This window comes from Phragmites australis, chromosome 15, assembly GCF_958298935.1.
Source record: "Phragmites australis chromosome 15, lpPhrAust1.1, whole genome shotgun sequence".
NCBI lineage: Eukaryota > Viridiplantae > Streptophyta > Magnoliopsida > Poales > Poaceae > Phragmites > Phragmites australis.
This window is the reverse complement of record NC_084935.1, coordinates 26,265,849-26,287,402: the sequence shown is the minus strand read 5'-3', so window position 1 is coordinate 26,287,402 and position 21,554 is coordinate 26,265,849. Positions and strand designations below refer to the sequence as shown.

The 21,554-nt window shown below is 45.7% G+C and overlaps 1 protein-coding gene and 1 pseudogene across 2 annotated transcripts; one reads left to right on the top strand and one right to left on the bottom strand.

Annotated features, from left to right (window-relative positions):
- Positions 1-522: 522 nt before the first annotated feature.
- Positions 523-12,633, top strand: LOC133892922 (DNA (cytosine-5)-methyltransferase 1B-like). 2 transcript variants are annotated; one of them, XM_062333914.1, is made up of 14 exons: positions 523-823; positions 1,855-1,981; positions 3,017-3,056; positions 6,742-8,212; positions 8,379-9,861; positions 10,016-10,180; positions 10,266-10,455; positions 10,542-10,653; positions 10,728-10,875; positions 10,968-11,165; positions 11,264-11,542; positions 11,620-11,781; positions 11,881-12,099; positions 12,192-12,633. In XM_062333914.1, the coding sequence occupies exons 3-14, from the start codon at positions 3,023-3,025 to the stop codon at positions 12,339-12,341; spliced, it is 4,611 nt and encodes a 1,536-aa protein (XP_062189898.1). In that variant the 5' UTR covers positions 523-823; positions 1,855-1,981; positions 3,017-3,022; the 3' UTR covers positions 12,342-12,633. The 2 variants fall into 2 exon arrangements, with proteins under 2 accessions (XP_062189898.1, XP_062189899.1); XM_062333915.1 differs by having other exon boundaries at positions 523-848.
- Positions 12,634-16,807: 4,174 nt separating this feature from the next.
- LOC133892251 (uncharacterized) lies at positions 16,808-21,317 on the bottom strand (annotated as a pseudogene).
- Positions 21,318-21,554: the final 237 nt, after the last annotated feature.

The window sequence follows — 21,554 nt, the reverse complement described above, 5'->3', positions numbered from 1 at the left end:
TCATCCCAAAAAACAGAACAGGCAACAAGACCATATAATCATCCAAGGGACGGGAAAATGGTACCCAGGCCCTAACGTTTGATTCGAAATTCGACAAAATTGGATCCAATTAATTCATCGGATTTACTATTTTTCAATCGACTGAAATCAGAGCTTTGTTTCACTCGACGCGTTATCCGTCCGATCGTACATCTATCTTTCGATCTGTACTTAGTCAAGTATTTTTATATGGCATGCATCAAAAAATTATATATATCTCTATTATAGAAAAATATTGTTTACTTGTGAATCAGTTTTTTTCAGCAATTACATCTTCATCCAACGATTATGATTGTTAAGTAAAATATACTCTTATTTTCACTCGATTAAAAATTAGAAACTCCCTTTCATACCCCAAATACTAATGAATTGGCAGAAACAAAACAAGGGGCGAATTAATTCATTCCCAAAACACCCCCCTCTAGTCAGCGCAAGGAGCCTGGCTGGCTGGCGTGGTTGGTTGGTGGCCAGCGCGCCCGTGGGAACGGAACGGGAAATTTTTGGGTTTTGGGGCGCGTCTCCCGCCAAAAGCCTCCGTCCACCCCCGCGTCTCCACGTGCTCCCCGCCCACCCTCGCCGCCGCGGCCGCGGCCGCGGCCGCGGCCGAAGCCGAAACCGAAACCCCCATACCGGGCGGGGGCTGCCTGGAGCACGCGCTCGCTCCGCTATAAATCGCCCGCTACCCAACGCTTCCCCGTTTCCCCCTTTCCGCTTGTCGCCTTGCCCCGCCCCAGCGCGCCTCCCGTGCCGCCTCGACGCCGACGGCGAGGGCGCCGCCGCGTCGGTAAGTCCGCCGGCCCGCCTCCTCGGTCAGTTCCCTTCCCCTCCTTTGTGGGCGTGCGTGGTTGTTCGGGGCTCTCCCCTGCGCGCTCCGGTAGGCGCTGTCCGTCCCGTTGGGTTGGGTTGGGGAAGTATCGGGGCTCTGTTGTCCCGTCGGCGAGCAGTGCCGCCCCCGCCGCTGCTCGGATTTTCCGTCCGTATGGGGGTTTAGCCGGAGCCGTTTCTGGATTATTTTTCCTGCTTACGTGCTGGTGCTGGTCAAGCTATGGTGCGATTTTGGGAGGGGATCCGCTAGGAGTCGCTTGAGGATTTTGTTGGTGCGTTGCTACGACAGAGTTCTGCTTCGCTCCGCGTTGGGGGGGGGGGGGGATGGGGGTTCAGGAGAAATTTCATGCTGTGGTGGTGTGATTCAGGCGAGATTTCATGCCGTTGCGATCGATTCGCGAGGGATCTTAGAAGGTGCAGGCTTTGGGGATGGATTAGCGAGCGGAATCGCATCGATTGCTCCGCTTTCCCTAATTCCACGGAACTGGAATGGGGAGCGTTTGGAGGAGTTGGGGGTTAATGCTTCTGTTGCCTCGGTAGTCGCGCATGCCCCATCTCGGCCATCTTTTGGTCGATTTTTTTACCCTGTGTGTCAAACCCCGTGGTTTCCGGCTTGTGATGTGGAGGTGTATCTAGTGGTCTTTGCGGTTTGGGAGCTGCCGATTTAGGGTTGCTTCAGCGTGCTTAACTTTGCGGAGTCCGCCACCGCCACTGTCTATCTGTGTAGTCCTCTCTTACCCCTTGTATTTGATACGCTCTTTGTAGGGGTTTAAGAGATTGTTTGGAGAGATCTTTTGGAGTGGTTGAGTGGAGATTTAGGGGTGGTGATTCAGGGCTGGATTAATTTAAGTTCTTGTCCATCCCGTCTTCCTCAGTAATAGTGCCGCTTCGCTTTCGCCATATTCGTCAACTCCTAGTGTCTGGTTTAGTAGATATTTTTTGCCCATTTACTGGTGTACTTTTCTTAAATTCTGTATTACTGCAATGCAGGAGCAGCGGATCTGTGCGTGGAATCTCTGACCTTCCCCATCAATCGTCTGCCACCATGATACCGTCCAGGATTTCCTGTCACTAATTGCCTGCAGCTGGTGATTTTGTTCTTCAGTCTACTCGCCAGGTGCACAATGCACTCTCTATCTCTTCAAACTGCCGAGCTATTTCATCGGTTTATGTTATAACGTGTAGAGATAGTGATTAGTAGGTTTGTTCGTGGAATGGGGCCACTCATGCTTGTTGTTTGTGCTGCTGACTGTTGAGTACCGTTGCCAAATCCAATTGATAACCTGATGTGATTATCTCGTGTCTTCTTGTGCTTTCCCAGTTCCTGTGATTAGATTGATTTCGTTCTTTTTGTTTTTGTAATTCGTTTGCCTTAGGTGTGAAGTGTACCAAGTGCAGATATAGAAATGCTGCTTTCATGATTTATGATACGTTTGGGAATGAACCAATCGGTCGGGTAGTTAATACTGCTACATTGCTTTCTGTTTTCTGGGTTTTCTAGTAACACCGTATGTACATGATTATTCTTGGAGTTCAGAGCAATTAAGGCGGAGGATGAGTCATGCTTCCATTTCTAAAAGTTCTTTTGTTGAATTTGAATGTGATCTCTTTCTGCATGTCTCGAGGAAAAAATATCCTTGATTTTACAACATTCTGTTCTGTTATCTGTGAAGTAATATGTGCACATGGAAAAATTAGTTCAGACCATAACACATTACAAAAGTCTAGCGTGCTTGATTTCTGTGCATGCTTTTACAAATGGAAGATATTATACTATTTATAGCTCTGTTGCCTTATAACTTCGCCTTTTCTATTAGTCCAATTTGCTGCTTGATTCAATGAAAACTGCAAATCACATTGAGTATCCAGATATTACTTCCATGCCATTGTAAACATAAATGATTACATTTTTTGTCTGATTTGCTGAAAGCAAAATCTCAACCCCTATAATAGATTATGTGTGGTCCCACCATTCTACTCCAGATTTTATTTTTGAGTACTAAAGAAGTATGCTGCTACATCTTTGTGCTTTTGATAACTTGTCTTGCTTATTTGATCATCTCACATATTTCCTTCAAATTGGAGCTGGTAATGAGTTTCCTGCTTTTATCTGCTAGTTCTTGGCATGGTTGACTAATATTAATATTTGCAGGGAGACATGGTGAAAAGTCCGCGATCTCCTCTTAGCACAGGTCTTGTTCTTAATTACCTAGTTTACTTGATTTGTATGACTTTAATTTTCAAACTATTACTGTTTCTGTTTATAGCATGCTTTAATCTTCTCCCTCTATTTTGAGGGATAAGTTGTAATATTTGTAATATATACTATTTCATTTCCACCTGATTGTATTAGTAGGGGTGAAGGGTAGTGTAGGCCATCTCAGCTCCGCCCCCCCAGCCCATGAAGACTTTTTGAGTAGCCATGTATACTACCGAGGGACCATAGGCTCACAGGCACTAGCAAAAGCCTAAGCTCGCTGCAAACTACAAACAAAAGGCTTTATGGCCTATGGATCTCCAGAGCAGCGAGACTTCACGCACAACCACATTGTCACACGGAGCAGAGTGGCGGCATGAGTCAGATCGTCAGGAGCTCGCTCGCCCTGCTCGTGTCCTCCACCTGGGCGTTGAGCGCCCAACTTCATTGCCTCTTATGACGCTTGTCGGCCACTTTATCGTCCGCGACGCTCGTCGGCTAGCAGGTGCCATCCGCTCGAGCACCCAATGCCATATTTGTCGTCACACTTTTGAGCCACATCGACATGGTTGTAGCGATAATTACCACCAGTGGCCCAATGGCACATGACGTCTGTCATGCTCATCCCTAGCACTCCTTGCCGCGCACCAAGATCCCCTTCATGCTTTAGGATAAGGCTAGCTTGTTGTGGAGCTTTAGGGTAACCTAGAGTCCATGGAGGGCATGTTGCAAGTTGTCTAGGTAGCGCTCAAGAACATTGTTCGACTGGTCCATTGTACCATTGAAGCCTTTCGAATACCAAAAATAATGGTAGTCTTGAAAATGTACAAGAATGCCTTTTTTGATAGTTCAACTAAGGCCCACATCTCAGTCTCCAACTCCGTCTAATCGTATATGCAAACTATTATACCAAACCAAAATTCCAGATGTTCCATGCTTCTACATGCATATATTTGAAGACATGAGCTATGCTTTACCGGAAGCCGCTGAGGCGCTCCACCTCATTTGAGCGAGGAGTGTATCCGTGAAGAGGTTGGAGGTGCGTTCTGCTCGGTTGGGCAGTGGTGGTGCCCATCGATGGCAAGGGCTTTACGCATTGGTAGTAAGGTGGATGAGAAGCTGAGATGAAGAGGAAGGAGAGCGTGACAGGTGATTTATACCGGTTTGCCGAGTTGAGGGGATTAGGCAACCGGTTGTGTACTTGAAGGTCCAATTGGACTTTGTGAAAGTAAAAGGGGCTAACGTGAATTTTTTCCTCATTGTTTGCTTTTGAAATGTAAATTGGTGATGGTGTTTCAATCTTGCTTCAGAGAAAGAGCCGAATGACAAAAACAAGGAAACAAAAGGGTTGGGTTGGCTCAATCGACATCTCCCAATAAGGTTGCCCTAGGGCACCCCTTGTTGCCTTTCATAATCTTGCTTGTGCACAATTGTGGTTGGTGGTGAAGTGGTCATCTTAGCGTCATTGATTGCCTTCTCACTAGAGATCTTGTGTCACTTGTTTTCTCTTAGTCGACTAGATCTAGCAACCATGGCCATTGTAGGTGTGGTAGGAGGCGATCGCAAGCTTTTGAGGGTAATAATGGCAAAGGCGAGGAAAGGCCAATCATTGGTGGTGATGGAGCAACAAGTACTAGATGTGGAGTAGTTGGCTAGTCATCTAGTCGCTACCTTGGCCTTTGGATTCACTACGATGAACGAACCTATGTAACACTTAAGTGGAAGTTTAGCATCGCACTTGCATAAAGTACTTATTCATTTATGTTCATGACGCAACAACGACACAATTTATCCATTCGTTATAGGCTTAAGCAACCTTTGTAAGAAATCTTTCTTCCAAAGCAATTTTTATGTGACGTTTTGAATGATAAGGATAGAAAAAAAAAAGAAGATACCGTATATTATATGTTAGGGAAAGGAACAACTAACAAAAATAGATTCCATATATCAATGAGTCACATATTATGAAACTAATAAGAATATTGGTCCCTTTGTGAAAACCCATGTTGTTTGGTTTGTCATGATTGATTTTTGAAAATATTTTCTGGTGACTCCTAGCAAATTTTTTTTTGGTGATTCCCTTGTCGCATAATGAAGGCCCACTCATGTGAATCCACTGCGACATGCACCATGGGCATCTTCTCCCCTTTCGAATAGAGGGCGATGCATGGTGACCATGCAGGTTTATAGAACCATGCCTCCCCTGTTCTTTGCTCCTACTCCACATCACGCTTCCACTGTTCAGTCATGTACTCATCAAAATACAAAAATGAAGAACATAGGGCAATGTCATAGTAAGGCAAAATATAACTATATGTGGAGTTAATGTTCCTTCCATAGGTGTGGTCTTGAAATCTTAGATTCATGTTCTAGTTAGTTGGAAGGGGTGGTATCCCAGCCGCCGACTATGGTCCGCCTCAATTCTTTTCTTGTCCACAATCTTGCCCATACTTGGCCCACCTAAATAGCTTTGTGTCTAAGGAGGGTAAAGATCAACTGTTGGGCTTTGATGACCTGTGAGAAATGACCGCTAAAGTACTCAACAGTAGTATGCATGTCGGTCCACCATCAACAATAGTGTCATTTTAAGGCAAAATCCTCGAAATTTACTCACCAATAGTATGCATGTTGGTCCATCCTTCAAATTTCACAGTGAACCTATTGGGGATGATGAATCCATTATGAGAAACACGAGGGTATGGTGAGTTTGGTAACTACGATACATACCATTGGTTGTAATATCTATTTGCCTTATCTTGGAGTGTAGAATGAACACTAAGATTTTGTGTGGCATTCTGCTGACTTCTATAAAAAGCTTCTTTTGTTTTCTAGTTTTGGATCAATCATATAGTTGGAAGCATCTTTATTTTGGAGTCTAATAGCAAATCCTTACTAGAATTATTAAAGGTTACCGTAACTAATTGGATTCTGCAGCCCACCAATTACCAACTAGCCCTTATGCGTTGCTTCCCATCATGTATCTAGCTCCAAACCTATTTATGCCCCGCTGCTTCTTTTTATATGAATGCTTCTTTGCTATTATATTTAGGACTACTTTCAATGTTCTGAATCATCATTATATTTCTACTCCTTTTCTGTTAATTGATTATACCAATGCACGTGACTTATTTTAGTGTGTTTCAAGTGAAAGTGATTAACACCGTATCGTGTATTTGACACTGATGTCTATATCGCTAAATCTGTGAGCTGAATATCAACTGTGTACCTTTTGGAACATGGCCTCCCGATGTAGTCTCGTGACTCATGTAGTTTTGAATTAGGTAAAGGAAGTGCCAGTTGCAACTGCATTTGTCACCATTGGATGTGGATCAGAAGAAATTTAGACTGTTCCACAGATATATTCATTGTTACTTTTTTCTTAAATATTTTCGCTGTTGCTGCACCTTCTACTTTCTACAGGCCTATATTTTGCTAGTTTACTTATAGCAGGCATTGATAACTGGTTGAGGCTTACTTGGTGAACATTTATTGTGTTGCTTTATTACAGTCAGCTACCTCTACCTTCCTATTTTGTTGAGTTTGTGTTTGTCTCTGCTCTGCATCTCTGTGCTCTGAGTGCTGTATTTTGCATTCTTAATTCTTCTCAATTTGTTCAGTGTTCTTAGTTTTCCTTTTGTTCCCTATCTAGTTGATTGATATGCTGAACACTGATTTTTCAGGAACAAAAAGGTGCAGAGCAAAGCCGCAAAAGAAGGGGAAGGAATCCACTGAAGACTGCGGATTGGAGAATGGATCTCAGCATGCTACAAAAGAGGTGCATCATGGAGTTGAAAATGGTGATGGCCCTGCTACCCGCAAAAGACCAAGGAGAGCAGCGGCTTGTTGTAATTTCAAAGAGAAATCCATACGCTTATCTGACAAAACCTCTGTTGTCACGGTCAAGAAAAATCGGATGGAAGAGGAGGAAATAGATGCTGTCAATCTGACAAAACATGGATCGGAAGATCAACCACCTTGCCGGAAATTGATTGATTTCATCTTGCATGATGCAGATGGGAATCTGCAACCCTTTGAAATGTCAGAAATTGATGACTTCTTTATAACAGCTCTTATCATGCCCATGGATGATGATCTAGAAAAAGAGCATGAACAAGGAGTACGCTGTGAAGGATTTGGGCGAATTGAGGACTGGGCAATATCTGGTTATGAAGAAGGTACTGCTGTTGTCTGGGTGTCGACGGAACTTGCTGACTACGAATGTGTGAAACCAGCAAGCAGTTACAAATCTTACTTTGACCATTTTTATGAGAAGGCACAGGTGTGTGTTGAAGTTTGCAGAAAGCTTACAAGATCAGCAGGTGGGAATCCTGACCAGAGTCTGGAAGAATTACTTGCCAGTGTTGTTCGTTCCATTAATGCCATCAAAGGATATAGTGGAACAATGAGCAAAGATTTGGTGATCTCCATCGGGGAGTTCATATACAACCAGCTTATTGGATTGGATCAGACAGCAGGCAATGATGATGAGAAGTTTGCTACCCTGCCAGTTCTTCTTGCTCTAAGAGATCAGTGCAAATCAAGGGTGGAATTAACCAAGCTGCCATCTAACATCTCGAATGCAAGTCTGAAAATTAAGGACACAGACTGTGAAGAGATAACTGAAGATGATGATGCGAAATTAGCTAGGTTACTGCAACAAGAAGAAGAATGGAAAATGATGAAGAATCAGAGAGGTAGACGTGGAACACCAGCCCAGAAAAACGTCTACATCAAAATTAGTGAAGCTGAGATTGCCAATGACTATCCTCTTCCTGCATACTATAAACCTTCGAGCCAAGAAATGGATGAATACATATTTGACAGTGATGACAACATGTTTTCTGATGATGTGCCAGCGAGAATACTCGATAACTGGGCTTTGTACAACGCGGATTCCAGGCTTATATCTTTGGAATTAATCCCTATGAAATCAGGAGCAGAGAATGATATAGTTGTCTTTGGGTCTGGTTTCATGAGAGAGGATGATGACAGTTGCTGTTCTACAGCTGAGTCTGCGAAATTATCTTCTTCCTCGAGCAAAGCTGACCAACTGGATGCAGGAGTCCCTATTTATCTGAGCCCAATAAAGGAATGGCTTATAGAATTTGGTGGCTCAATGATTTGTATAAGCATTCGAACAGATGTGGCCTGGTAAGTACCCAGCCACTTTCTGTAGCATACTACTTCATTATTCAGTTTTATTCAATTATATGCTCAGCAGTTGTGTCACTGAATCCTCTTATACCTTTTTGGGCATCAATTCTAATTCCTGTCCAGCTATACTCCATTAAAACTTACATTTGGCATGTGATTACAGGTACAAGCTACGCCAGCCAACAAAACAATATGCTCCTTGGTGTGAGCCTGTACTGAGAACAGCAAGGCTTGCTGTTAGCATCATCACCCTGTTAAAAGAGCAAAGTCGTGCTTCAAAGCTTTCTTTTGCTGATGTCATAAAAAAGGTGGCGGAATTTGACAAAGGGAACCCCTCATTTATATCGTCGAACATTGCACTAGTTGAGAGATATATTGTGGTACATGGACAGATAATACTTCAGCAGTTTGCAGATTTTCCAGATGAGACTATCCGTCGGAGTGCATTTGTCACTGGTCTTTTAATGAAGATGGAACAGAGGAGACATACAAAGTTGGTCATGAAGAAAAAAACTCAAGTAATGAGGGGAGAGAATCTGAACCCAAGTGCAGCTATTGGCCCAGCATCAAGAAGAAAAGTTATGCGTGCAACGACAACAAAGTTGATCAACAGGATATGGAGTGATTACTATGCACACCATTTCCCTGAAGATTCCAAGGAGGGAGATGGAAATGAAACAAAAGAAATCGATGAAGAACAAGAAGAAAATGAGGATGAGGATGCTGAAGAGGATGTACAGACTGAAGAGGAAAAAATCTCAAAGGCTCCACCTTCAACACGGTCTCGAAAGTTAGTGCCACAAACTTGTAAAGAAATTAGATGGGAAGGTGAAGCATCAGGGAAAACATCTTCTGGAGAATCTTTATACAAATGTGCTTATGTTAGAGAACTCAGGATAGCTGTTGGAGGAGTGGTGGCACTAGAAGATGATTCCAGAGAAACAGTCATGTGCTTTGTTGAGTACATGTTTCAGAAACTTGATGGTGCACAAATGGTTCATGGAAGGATACTGCAAAAAGGTTCGCATACAGTTCTTGGCAATGCTGCAAATGAGAGGGAGGTATTCTTAACTAATGATTGTTTAGAATTTGAATTAGACGACATCAAGGATTTGGTTACTGTCAATATCCAATCAATGCCTTGGGGTCACAAGTATAGAAAAGAGAATTCTGAAGCTGATAAAGTTGAGCAGGCCAAAGCGGAAGAGAGGAAGAAGAAGGGCCTGCCAATAGAATATTTCTGTAAAAGCTTATCCTGGCCTGAGAAGGGAGCCTTCTTCTCCCTTCCCTGTGATAAACTGGGTCTTGGTAGCGGTGTTTGTAGTTCTTGTGATCATGTAGAACCAGATTGTGATGGATTGAAAATACTCTCCAAGACCAGCTTCGTCTACAGAAAGGTTACCTATAATGTCAATGACTTTTTATACATTAGGCCTGATTTTTTCTCCCAAGATGAGGATCGTGCAACCTTCAAGGCTGGCAGAAACGTGGGCCTAAAGCCCTATGCAGTTTGCCATCTACTGGCCATCCACGAAGCAGCTGTATCTAAAAAACTTAATCCAGCATCAGCAAAAGTCAGTGCTAGAAGATTTTACAGACCAGATGACATTTCATCAGCCAAAGCTTATGCATCGGACATCAGAGAGGTCTTCTTCATTTTCCTTTTCCTATATGTTTTGTGTGTCATATTTATAGCATCTTTGCTACTTTATATTTTCAAACATTTGCGAGCAAATTGTAGAGTCCTGAGCAAGGTCATTCACATATTGTTTCTTGTTAACCTTTATTTTCTCAATTCAGGTCTACTATAGTGAAGATGTAGTTGATGTGCCTGTGGATATGATAGAGGGAAAATGCAAGGTCAGAAAGAAGGTTGATCTCTCAAATTCAGACCTTCCAGTGATGATTGAACATGTATTTTTCTGCGAACATTTGTATGATCGTGCCACTGGAGCTCTCAAGCAGGTTAGTTATAGTGAAGTTGTTCTGATTCAATAAGAGCTAGTTTCGATAGTTAACTGACTGAATTTGTATTGCGTATCTGGAGCAGTTGCCTCCAAATGTTATGTCCATGGTGCAAAAGACAACTGGTGCTTTGAGAAAGAACAAAGGAAAACAGATCTGTGAGAGTGATCAAGTAGATTCAGGTAAATGGGTGGATGTGCCCAAGGAGAACCGTCTAGCAACTCTTGACATTTTTGCTGGATGTGGAGGTTTATCAGAAGGACTGCAGCAAGCTGGTACGTATTGGTACTATTAATGCTGCATACCACAAACACAATGGACTTCAATCAAATCTTTTCCCCCTCATTGTTCAATTATGTAGGTGTATCTTTTACAAAATGGGCAATTGAATATGAGGAGCCGGCTGTTGAAGCATTTCGCAAAAATCATCCAGAGGCTGTGGTGTTTGTAGATAACTGCAATGTGATTCTGAAGTAAGAGCAATTTTCTTGATTTCATTAATGTTTTTTTTGTTGAGCTTAATCAATACTCCTTTGTGATCATGTAGGGCAATTATGGACAAATGTGGGGATACTGATGATTGCATTTCAACTTCTGATGCTGCTGAACAAGCAGCAAAACTTGGTGAAGAGAACATTAATAACCTTCCAGTCCCTGGTGAAGTAGAATTCATAAATGGTGGTCCTCCGTGTCAGGTTTTTTATTTTCTACACCTAGGCCAGAAAATTGTCGTCACTTGTTCAGTGCTGATCATATGCTTGACTTGTTTATCCTTTTCTCTCGTCAGGGCTTTTCTGGGATGAATAGATTCAATCAAAGCCCATGGAGTAAAGTTCAGTGTGAGATGATTCTAGCATTTCTCTCATTCGCAGAATATTTCCGTCCCAAATTCTTTCTTTTAGAAAATGTCCGGAACTTTGTTTCTTTCAACAAAGGGCAGACCTTCCGACTAGCAGTTGCATCTCTTCTGGAGATGGGATACCAGGTGTCAATTATTTTCATTCATTATCTACTAAAGAACTACAGCTTACTTTTTTCTGTGCGATTATGTGTATATTCAGAAGTTGTTTACCTTTTGGTTAGGTTCGGTTTGGAATTCTAGAAGCAGGGGCTTTCGGTGTTGCTCAGTCCAGGAAAAGGGCATTCATTTGGGCTGCCGCACCTGGAGAGACTCTTCCTGATTGGCCAGAGCCGATGCATGTGTTTGCTAGTCCTGAGCTAAAAATAACACTGCCTGATGGCCAATACTATGCAGCTGCCAGAAGCACTGCCGGTGGGGCACCTTTCCGTGCGATAACTGTTAGAGATACAATCGGGGATCTGCCTGAAGTGGAAAATGGTGCCAGTAAACTCACACTTGAGGTATTTGCTACCTCCAACCAACGATTTTCTTTTCGTTCTATGGTTTATATGCTAAATGAACTTTTTTTCTGATGCAGTATGTTGGTGAGCCTGTCTCTTGGTTCCAGAAGAAGATTCGAGGGAACATGATCGCCTTGAATGATCACATATCCAAGGAGATGAATGAACTGAATCTGATAAGGTGCCAACACATTCCTAAGCGACCTGGTTGCGATTGGCATAACCTGCCAGATGAGAAGGTACTGTTCTCCACCCTGCTGTTGCATTTCCTTGCTGTTTCTGTTGTTCTACACCTTCCTGCTGTCCGTGGAGTACTAACTCTGATGCTATGCTTACAGGTCAAGCTGTCAAGCGGGCAAATGGTGGACCTGATACCTTGGTGCCTGCCCAACACAGCCAAGAGGCACAATCAGTGGAAAGGCTTGTACGGGAGGCTGGATTGGGAGGGCAACTTCCCCACATCTGTAACAGATCCCCAGCCAATGGGCAAGGTCGGCATGTGCTTCCACCCTGACCAGGACAGGATCATCACCGTCCGTGAATGCGCTCGGTCTCAGGCAAGCTGATGCTCTGCACATCCATCCCCATCTGCAAAGAAATGGCACTCAGGATTATCTTTCGTTTAACCCAATCCATTCTGTGCGTGCAGGGCTTCCCTGACAGCTACCAGTTCGCGGGCAACATCCAGAGCAAGCACCGGCAGATTGGCAACGCCGTGCCGCCGCCTCTCGCCTACGCGCTCGGGAGGAAGCTGAAGGAGGCCGTCGACGCCAATTGCGACTCCGGCGAGACCGCATAGAGAAGCCTTTCTCCAGTGGCCCGTGAAGCTAAGGGCCGAGGCCGTCCTTTCTCCCGTACAAACAGCGAAGAGCAGAGTAGCTTACTTTAACAGAATTGCGCGCAGCTAGCACTGGAGCTGGCATGTGTGTGAACTGTAGTAACTCCGCGAGTTGATCGCGATTTTATCGTAGTCGAGTGGATCCCCCGAATGTATATGCTATACAAGTGTCTATTGCCGATTGCACCCTGATTCAGGGCTGTGGTTGTATTCATCGGAGTACCTAATAAGGAATTTTCGTCTAAAAAAACTTAAGAAACTTTAATTGTTGCCTTGTGCTCGTATGGTTGGTTGGGGATGGATGCAGGTGCAGGCAGCTTCTCATGGCATGTACAATAAATAGCGTAACTCACTTGTCCTAGTCTTATCATCTAAAACGTTTTGATTTGGGGACTCGCATCCTTTGATATTGCTAGAGCAATGTCACCTATGAACAGTAGTGGTGATATTAAACTTTCACCAATCTAAAGTAGAATCACTACAGTAAATAATATTATGATACTATTTATTCAAACTCAAATCACTGTTCATTCGGTTACATTGCTTAAACGATGTCAGAAGGTACGAGTTCATTTGGAGGAATCCCCCACTCCGCTCTACAATCACTGATTTCAGATGTATGTATGGTGTGGAAAAGGATAATAAAAGTGAATTTCGATCACGGATAGCATTAGAGGAATAGACTTCTACGCTTGCGCCAAGATGGTGATACAAGGAGCTATTCATTAGCAAATAAAGATTTTTACTGTATCAATTAACGTAGTGATAACTGAAATCGTCGCAGGCTGCTCAAATACTTCTACTTAAAACTCCTTGAAGCAAAAAACAAGTAATCCAAACTGCGCAGTCATCCTGCCATGGGAAGCGAGTAGCTGCTGTCCACGACGGAGGCGAGGTCACTTGCGGCGCCGGCGGCGACCGCTCCTCCTGGTCCACGTACACATCGACCCGGAACGCGGCGTGCAAGCCGATGACACCCGCGGCGAGGGCCAGCGACAGGAGCAGGTTGGCCGCGGCGCCGGTGAGCGCAAGCGCGAGGACGGTGGCGGCGCCGGTGCGTTGGCCGCGGCCGGAGTAGATGAGGGTCCACGCCACGAGGAGCGCGAGGAAGGCCAGCATGGACACCAGGCGCGCAGGAGGCCGAGGAAGTCGAGCACCAGAACCGGGACCGCGCCAACTACGCCGCGAAGGAGGCCAGATTCCGGCCGCGGCTCCCTGGGACCGCGAACGCCGAGGAGTCCATGACCTCCTCTCCGTTGACGGCGGTTACAGGAGGCAGGGAGGCATGGATTGTGCCGTAGCTCCGCGGCGTGGCTATTGTTACTGGTTGTGTTCGACGAAATGCTTCTTGACGTCGGTTCTCCGGTTATAAATACTTATGTATTAACAAAAATTCAATCCAACTTTTATAATTTTGATCGTTAATAGTTTTTAAAATTTAGTTTAAAAATATAAAAATCACACGTGTAAATTTGTATTGAAAAATATTTTTATAACATTATATTTTTTATTAGATATTATAACTATATTTTAATAAAAAGTAATAGTGAAAGCTGTAGTAACACTTAATGACCATAAAAAATAAAAAACCACAAATATTAATGACCGGGGAGTAAAACTTACTGTGCAGGGTAAGTAAATGGGAATCTGTCGAATGATTCGAATCTTGTATTCATGCGGGTGGTATACGGATGTGAATTTTGATACGGGTACACACGAGATGTATCCACAATGAGAGTCCGGCAATTATTAGGGATGGTTAAGACTTACTAGTAGCTGAATGGAAGATGAGAGTTAATCAAGAAACAGATTCAGATCACAGGGTTTTGGATCCCAATCCCATCTCTCTGCGAACATGCCCTTGGGAGGAGTGAAAGAAGATATACGAGGGACGTCAAGAGCGAGGCTACAATTCTTCAAATTTTGAAAATGATTTCGAGACAATGCATGAATATTTCTTAGAGTACATAGTAGGTAGCAGGGCTGAAGAATATGGACACGGATCCTCTGTAGTACTGCAGAGTGCATTGAAAGTTACTAACATATCGATTTGACCCACATATTAGCGACTATAGTACTATAGAGGATCCGGATCCGAAGAACATAGCGATTGAGGAGTGACCACCTAGAACAATTGGGACTTGAGTACGGATGGCAATGTTTACTCACGTGTTCGCGAGTAAAAATCTTAATGGGTACATACTTGGGAGGTATTCTTTACCCGTGAGTCTAGGTGCAGGTTTGATATTAAACCTAACGAGTAGAGAGAAACGAAGATGAAATAGTCGCACCCCTACCCAATTCACCTGTGTACCCGCTCCATACATTTGACATGTTGGCTCAAATCATTTGGTGGTATATAAACTAGCAACCGTGCCAGCCGCCCCGTCCACCCCATCGCGTTGGCCTTCGTCAGCCACCCCACCTCGTTGTCCCCCTCCCCTCGCATACGGGCGTGCTTTCGAGTATGTGATGCCCATGGGTGGCGGGTGAGAGTGTCAGTTCTTACCCGTAGTGGGTAATGGGTGCAGACGTGAATTTGGAAATTAGCTTACGGGTATAGGTTTGTATAGCTCCAACCCGCGAGTATTGTGTATGTTGCCATCTCTAAACTTGAGTGGTTCTACCAAAAATCGTTTAACTTCTATTTAAACACCCCAAATGAATAATAGTTTTCTGACGATTGAAAATAAGAGAGATTGCACTTTAAGTTGGAGGCAACATTTAGATTCGGGGGTTGGGGTTAGGGTTTGGGAGGTCCCTCAGAGGTTTGAGGGATGTCGGGGGGTCACAGCCGGACCAGTTTAGGTGGGCAGTGTCGGAGCCATGGGCGTTCAGATGGTGGTGGGCATTGCCAGTGAGGACGATTGCGGATCTGTTGGTAGGAGCGTCGCTAAAGATAGAGGAGGAAGGCAAGAGGGGCAAGGCATTGTTGTAGAAGTTGAGATAGAAAGAGACATGTGGCAGGAAGAAGATGAACAATAGTTGAGCTGACATGTGCAAATAAATGAATTAAAGTATGGACATCGAGTAGACATACAATGTGAAATCCACATCTACTCTATCTATTACTATTCTCATGTTTAGAGCGAAAAAAGGTATCATTGTTAGGAATAGAAAATAGCAATTCACAAAAAATCTCTGCTGGAACTGGCCAAGGATTCCTAGTGTGACCCGGTCTGACTCTAAGTCTAGAGTTGAGTACGAACCGGATTTGACCAAACCTCGACATGCACACATACATCAGTGCAAGCATTGTGCCATATGTAACATACTCCTGTAGGGGCAAGTACATTGTGTCGTCTTATAGGCCATCTCATGCATTGACAACTTATAGGCATGTCATAGGCTACATCTTCCACCACCTAGCTAAAACTCTTGGGTGATGGCCCCACCGTTTTCAACGAGCTGTAGTTGGGTCATGTCGGGGTTATTGCACCATAAGGACCGTGCACTCAATACCAGCACCCGTTGCTTCCTCGGCCTCACCGACTGGAAGCTAAATGACATCACCTTTCCACGTTCCGACCGTGGTGCGTGGTGCATCTGTAGTGCATGCGGGTGGGTCGTCATGCTTAGGAGGGGCACACCTAGCATAGCCGACGTTACGGGGACAGACACCATCCACGTCGTGCTCCCACTACTGCTAGGGTAGGAGGTCTAGCTCCTCGATGAGTTCTCTCTGAACTCTGTTTGAGGCCTAGGTCAGCCCGACGGAGGAGCGCCACATCATGTGCCCATTCTCCCCAGAGCATGCGTACAAGGTGGCCTCCCCATTGAGACTAATGATGAGCTGTTGTTGTGTGTGTTCAAGGCCGAGGAGGCTGCGTCAGCTACTACCCTTACATTTGTGAGATTGCGCTCTCGTGCAGCCCCGCCGTAGCGGTGTCCAGTGGCTTTGACTGTGTCGCACTCTGCGTCTACCGCATGCGTCACTGCGTATCATGGGTGCGCGTCAACGTGGGTTAGGAGTACATGTAGCCATGAGAGTACAACCACAACATCATAAGCGTGACACACGGCAAGGGAAACTTCTACGCCATATGCTCATGTGTCACTTCACCACAACTCAAGTAGAAGGATGGCCATGGTGCTAGCTTCAGCTCAGCACATGTGCCATTGCATTTGAACCCAGAAGGGGGTGGCCACAGTTGTACAAACTTCACCACCACACCTCTGCTGCTCCGACATGACTATGGATCAGGCCACGGTTTCATCACCACCTTAGCACTGAGCTTGTCGATGTCGATGATGTGATGGTCGTAGACGAGGACACCAACGGTCTTGGCGATGTCCCCGCACGCGTTCAGCACCACGTGAGGTGTCAATGTGTTGAGGTAAACTCCATGCTTTGTGACCATGCAGACCAGTGTCGACCAAGCACATGGCTGCAACGCACCTGTTGTGAGAAGGAATGCCTTTGCAGCCTAGTCGATGTCGTTGTCAACGTCGAGGTTGAACGTCGAACATTTGATGCACAACCCGGTGGGGATGCCGGTGTCAAGATGGTCGACGCCATGGATGAAAGGCTCGATGACGAGGTCGCTAATGGGTGATGGAATGACCTCGGGCGCGCTCGCCATGGGCAGGAGCACACCCGTGTCCAGGTTGGTGTCAATGCTGATGTTAGGGGTCAACATTGAATACTTGATGGGTGTCACCTTAGAGAGGTCGTTGGTACCACCATGCTTGGTGGATGCCGCCTCCATGGCCACTTTTCTGCTCCGTGGAGGCCACAGAAGTAGTGCTAGAGCAAGGAGACATCGCAGCCACAACAAGATCCTTGCCCATGGCGGGGGAAGTGGTGTTGGGGTTGATGTCACAGGTGCCCTCGTGCATGTGGGTCAGTGTGGTGAGTATCTTCATGCACAACTCTTGAACCGTATCCTTTGGCTCCTCCGAAACTTCATCCACATCACCCTCGTCATCATGAGTCAGAGACGCAACAATAGGCACATTTGACATCGTGGCTAGGGTAGTCATGGACGTCACCAAGATGGTCAGTAGCATGAGTGTTGCTGCTATCAGGGTATCCACATCCATCATCATGCCATCATCACAGCTCAGTCCTATCATCAAACACGTGATGAGCATCGTGACGATGCTAGCGTGGGGAAAGGGCTGCACATGCTGGATGTCCAACAGGTAGCACCCATCGTAGATGTTGTGCCCATGGGTGTCACGGCAAGCTTGCTCAGGGCCATGCCTTGTCTGGAACTAGACGAGAGCATCAACCTACAGAGCGTTCATCATTGCAAGCACTTGCACCGCCATTGCACCGTAGACATTGTAGACTTAGTGCAGCACCTCATTGATCACCGGGTAGAGCACATGGCTCACGGCGGTGAGAAGGCCAGTGCCCACGGAGCCCTCCAGCTAGCCTGACATTTCACCCAACACACGGTAGGCACCGACTCCATGAACACCATCACTGAGTTGCTGGCCACTGCTCCCGCAACTGGAGATCTCCCAATCCCTCCTTAAGCTCGTAATTCCATGGATCAATAGCTCTGATGCCATTGTTACAAACCCTTTCCATGATTCAACAGCAAATAGGTTGGATTAAATACAAATTGGATTACAATGACCTCAGAAAGACGGAGGTCTCGGTTAACAAGCAGGGGACCGGATCAGAGAAGCTCAGCAAAGGGGGTCTAGAGAAGGGGAGCACAACCAGGTTCTACAGAGGAAGAGTTACAGTAGAGATAAAACATCATTGCTAGAAGAGTAAGGCCAGCACGGGGAGGAAGAAGAACATGAGCTGGAGAGGTGGGATCGGTTCAATCCCATCATGGTTTGGTTCATTTGATTGCTCCCTTAATTTTGTAATGCCATTCCCTTCTTGTACTTCGCGTTCAGGCAAGCCCATCTCAGCACGGCCCAAGTATGGACCTATGTGATGGCTCACTCCAACATACACACATCCCTAATACAGAACCCCAGTGCCTCGTCCTACCAGTACATGTGGAGGAACCACGGCTCGTTGCTGATCAAGAAATAGTCCAACCCGACAAACATGTCACCGGCGAGCCATCACCGCTGGCTAAACAGGTACCACCAGTCCCTCTCTGGCTTGTCCGCGAACCTCTCCACTTGTGGCTCCCCAACGGGAGGGCACGGAGATGCGCAGCACAGTGCCCTCATAGTAGACAACGTAGAAGCTACCCCTGTGGTTCACCACGCTCAAGATCTGGTGCTCGCACTCGCGAGGCCGCATGTACTTCCAGGCCACATTGACGCGCGCCCATGATGCATCACCAAGGCGTGCGACGCCGAGGTAGCCGTGTTGGTTGTAGACGCAGAGCGCAACACAGTTAGAGCCTACCACCGTGGGACTGCACGAGAGCGTGATCTTGCTGATATAAGTGCAGCGGCTGGCCACCTCATCGTTCTTGAAGACTTGAACACGCACTGCAGAAACTCGGCTCTGGTCTCGATGTGCTCACCGGCCTTGTAATCCTGCTCTGACAAGAGGGACCATAGGAGGTGGCGCTCCTCCTCGGCGCTGACCTTGGCCATGAATAGTGAGAACTCATCGGGGAGCCGAAACTCCTACCATGGCAGAAGCGGGTGCATGACATGGATGGTGTCCGTGCCCACGGCGCTCGCAATGCCCAGGTCACCCCTCTTGATCATGATGACCCACCCGCGCGTGCTGCCGATGCAATGCACGCCGCAGCTGGCTTGCGGGAAGGCGACTGTAGAATGAGATTGGTGACTAGATGGGGTGAATAGGCGCCTCAACAAATTTCTTGCGAAATTGATGGCCTTCTCATATTTGGATCACCTAACACACTCAAAACTCAAGCGAAAACAAAATTGAGAGAAGTTTTAACAAGAGAAAATCATGGCAACACAACTCCACGAATGATATATGAACCATAAGTTCCATTTAAAATCAATCCATGTGTCTTAATACTCAAAAGATCACAACTAGCAAAGAGATAAGAAAAGATAAACACCGAACAACGAAACTCTCTAAGTTGATTGTCTAGAGGCAAGAGAATTCAAAACTCCATCACATAAGCATGTGTATACGAATTTTATACCTCTAGCAACAAGAAGAATAAACTCACGTGGTGCTGAAATTTTAGCTCAAAAACAAAAACAAAAATCAAAACCAAAAAAAAAAACTTGCACACAAGGCAAGAGAACCAAGAGAGTGAAACTAGAAGGAGGAGAATTCAAGCATATGAAATAAAATAAACTTCATTGCTCAAAGAGGTTAGCCCTATTTTAGACGGATTACAAAGATTTTTCTCTCAAAACTCTCACATATTACATAGCCTATGCACTCATCCCCCTCTCCATTAAAACCCTAGCACAATGCTCTCATATAGGTGGCACAAGTGTCTCAAATGGTTGGTTCTACCTATCCCATAGCTCTACCTCTCTATTTATAGGCCTAGGAAACAAGTTTCCTAGCTTTTTTCCAAAATACATTTCTCTTGTAGTATACTTTTACCTACCACCGAGGGCATTTTAGTCCATTTTCTTCTCCATTCATCGGACGGTCGCGACGCCTTTACAACTTAGCTACACCTCGACGCAAGCTTCGCGATGGTGCCATATACTCTTCCAGTCCTCCAACGTTTTTGAGGCAAAACCACGAAACCCTAGCACGCTTCTCAAAGCATGACTAGCCGCCACTTGTTTCCACCTGAAGCTAGCGCTTTGATGATGACACGTGTTCTCTGTCTTGCGATCTTGATCACCGGTCCCGCTCCTGATCCCTCAGGTCGCCTTATCACTTACACCAACATCTCATTCGCTTGACTTTGTCAACACGTCATCTTCATCCTCTATTTCATGCTTTGCTTGACCTTCATGTTTACAGCTAGAATCACCATTGACTCCGCTCGGCCCTCCTTGATTGTTCAGTACCAAGAACCCACTTAGCCCCGATCACCGCCGTCGACCGCCAAGTTGCATCCGTCACTTGCACACCTTGAAACAAGCAAACATATTTCTTCACACTCCAAAACATCTCCAGGTTAGCATTAAATCAAAAACTTCAACTCAAAGCACATCCTGCAAAAAAATGTGAACACCAGATGTTCCGGTGTGTTATGCTCCTGAACACCGGACCATCTGGTGAGTGTAACACTATCTGTTCCAGGAAAACTTTGCTCTCTGTAAGAAAAGGTCCGGTGAAAGCTTCCGGTGATCTCATGTCCATCACCAGATAATCTGGTATGTGCCAATCCACTGAACAACCCTTCTGCAATCTCTCTACAACAAAAGATCTGGTGCATTTTCTGATGTTCACAATCTCAGCACTGAAAATGCTCCAGTGATACCCTCCGGTGTAGCCACCACACTCATCAGACCTTCTGGTGCATTGATCTCCAATTTTGCCCAAAAAATTACTCTCTACAAGAAATAGTCTGGCGAGTATACACTGCCCACACCGGAACTTCCGGTGAACACTGGAACATCCAGTGTGTCTAATTTTTACGTACATAGAAGAATTCGCCAATTCCAAACACCGCCAACTCAAGTTAGACACGAACAAGAACAAGCATCCACAAACACATGCTCACCAAGTTCAAGATACATCAGCTATTGTCAATGTCTCATCACATGCAAACCAAGGCACTTCTCCACTTGGTTTCTTAGCAACATTGTGCCATCGTGGAGCCGCCCATCGGCGAGGCTGAGGAAGCGGCGGGCGGCAAGGTCGAGCGCGTGGTCCTTCGGGTGTAGTAGCCCTGGCATGACTCGCTGCGGGGCGACGACGGCGCCGTCATGTCCGGGCAGTGTGAGCCATGGCTTCCAGACGAAGGTGGCACCAGCGAAGTCTGGGTTGCGCGACAGCCAGTGGAATATGTTGGGCAGGATGTGTCGCGACGACAGCTCCCACCTGGTGGCTAGAAGGAGGTGGTGGCCATCGTCGTAGAAGTCTTCTTCTTGCCAATACGCTGCCGCCGCCACCATCAGAGCACGTAACAGCTACACATGCGTGTGCTCGGCGGGGTGTTCAATTTATAGGTGTACGAAGCGCAGGGCATGATGATGCTTGCATGGATGTGTCACGTGTGCGTGACAGAGTCCGGTTGAGTTTGGTTCGAACTCGAGTAAGGATGGACTAGAGTCGCACTAAGACCATCTTCAGTAGATATTTTAAAAATTAATCATCTAACACTATTATAACATCTCCTATTTTTTTTCATC

Excerpts from the sequence above, each read along its gene's own strand:
- LOC133892922 (XM_062333914.1), top strand. The coding sequence starts at position 3,023 with ATGGTGAAAAGTCCGCGATCTCCTCTTAGCACAG. Across the intron at positions 10,181-10,265 it reads CCACTGGAGCTCTCAAGCAG|TTGCCTCCAAATGTTATGTC; the intron begins GTTAGTTATAGT and ends TATCTGGAGCAG. Across the intron at positions 12,100-12,191 it reads GTGAATGCGCTCGGTCTCAG|GGCTTCCCTGACAGCTACCA; the intron begins GCAAGCTGATGC and ends CTGTGCGTGCAG.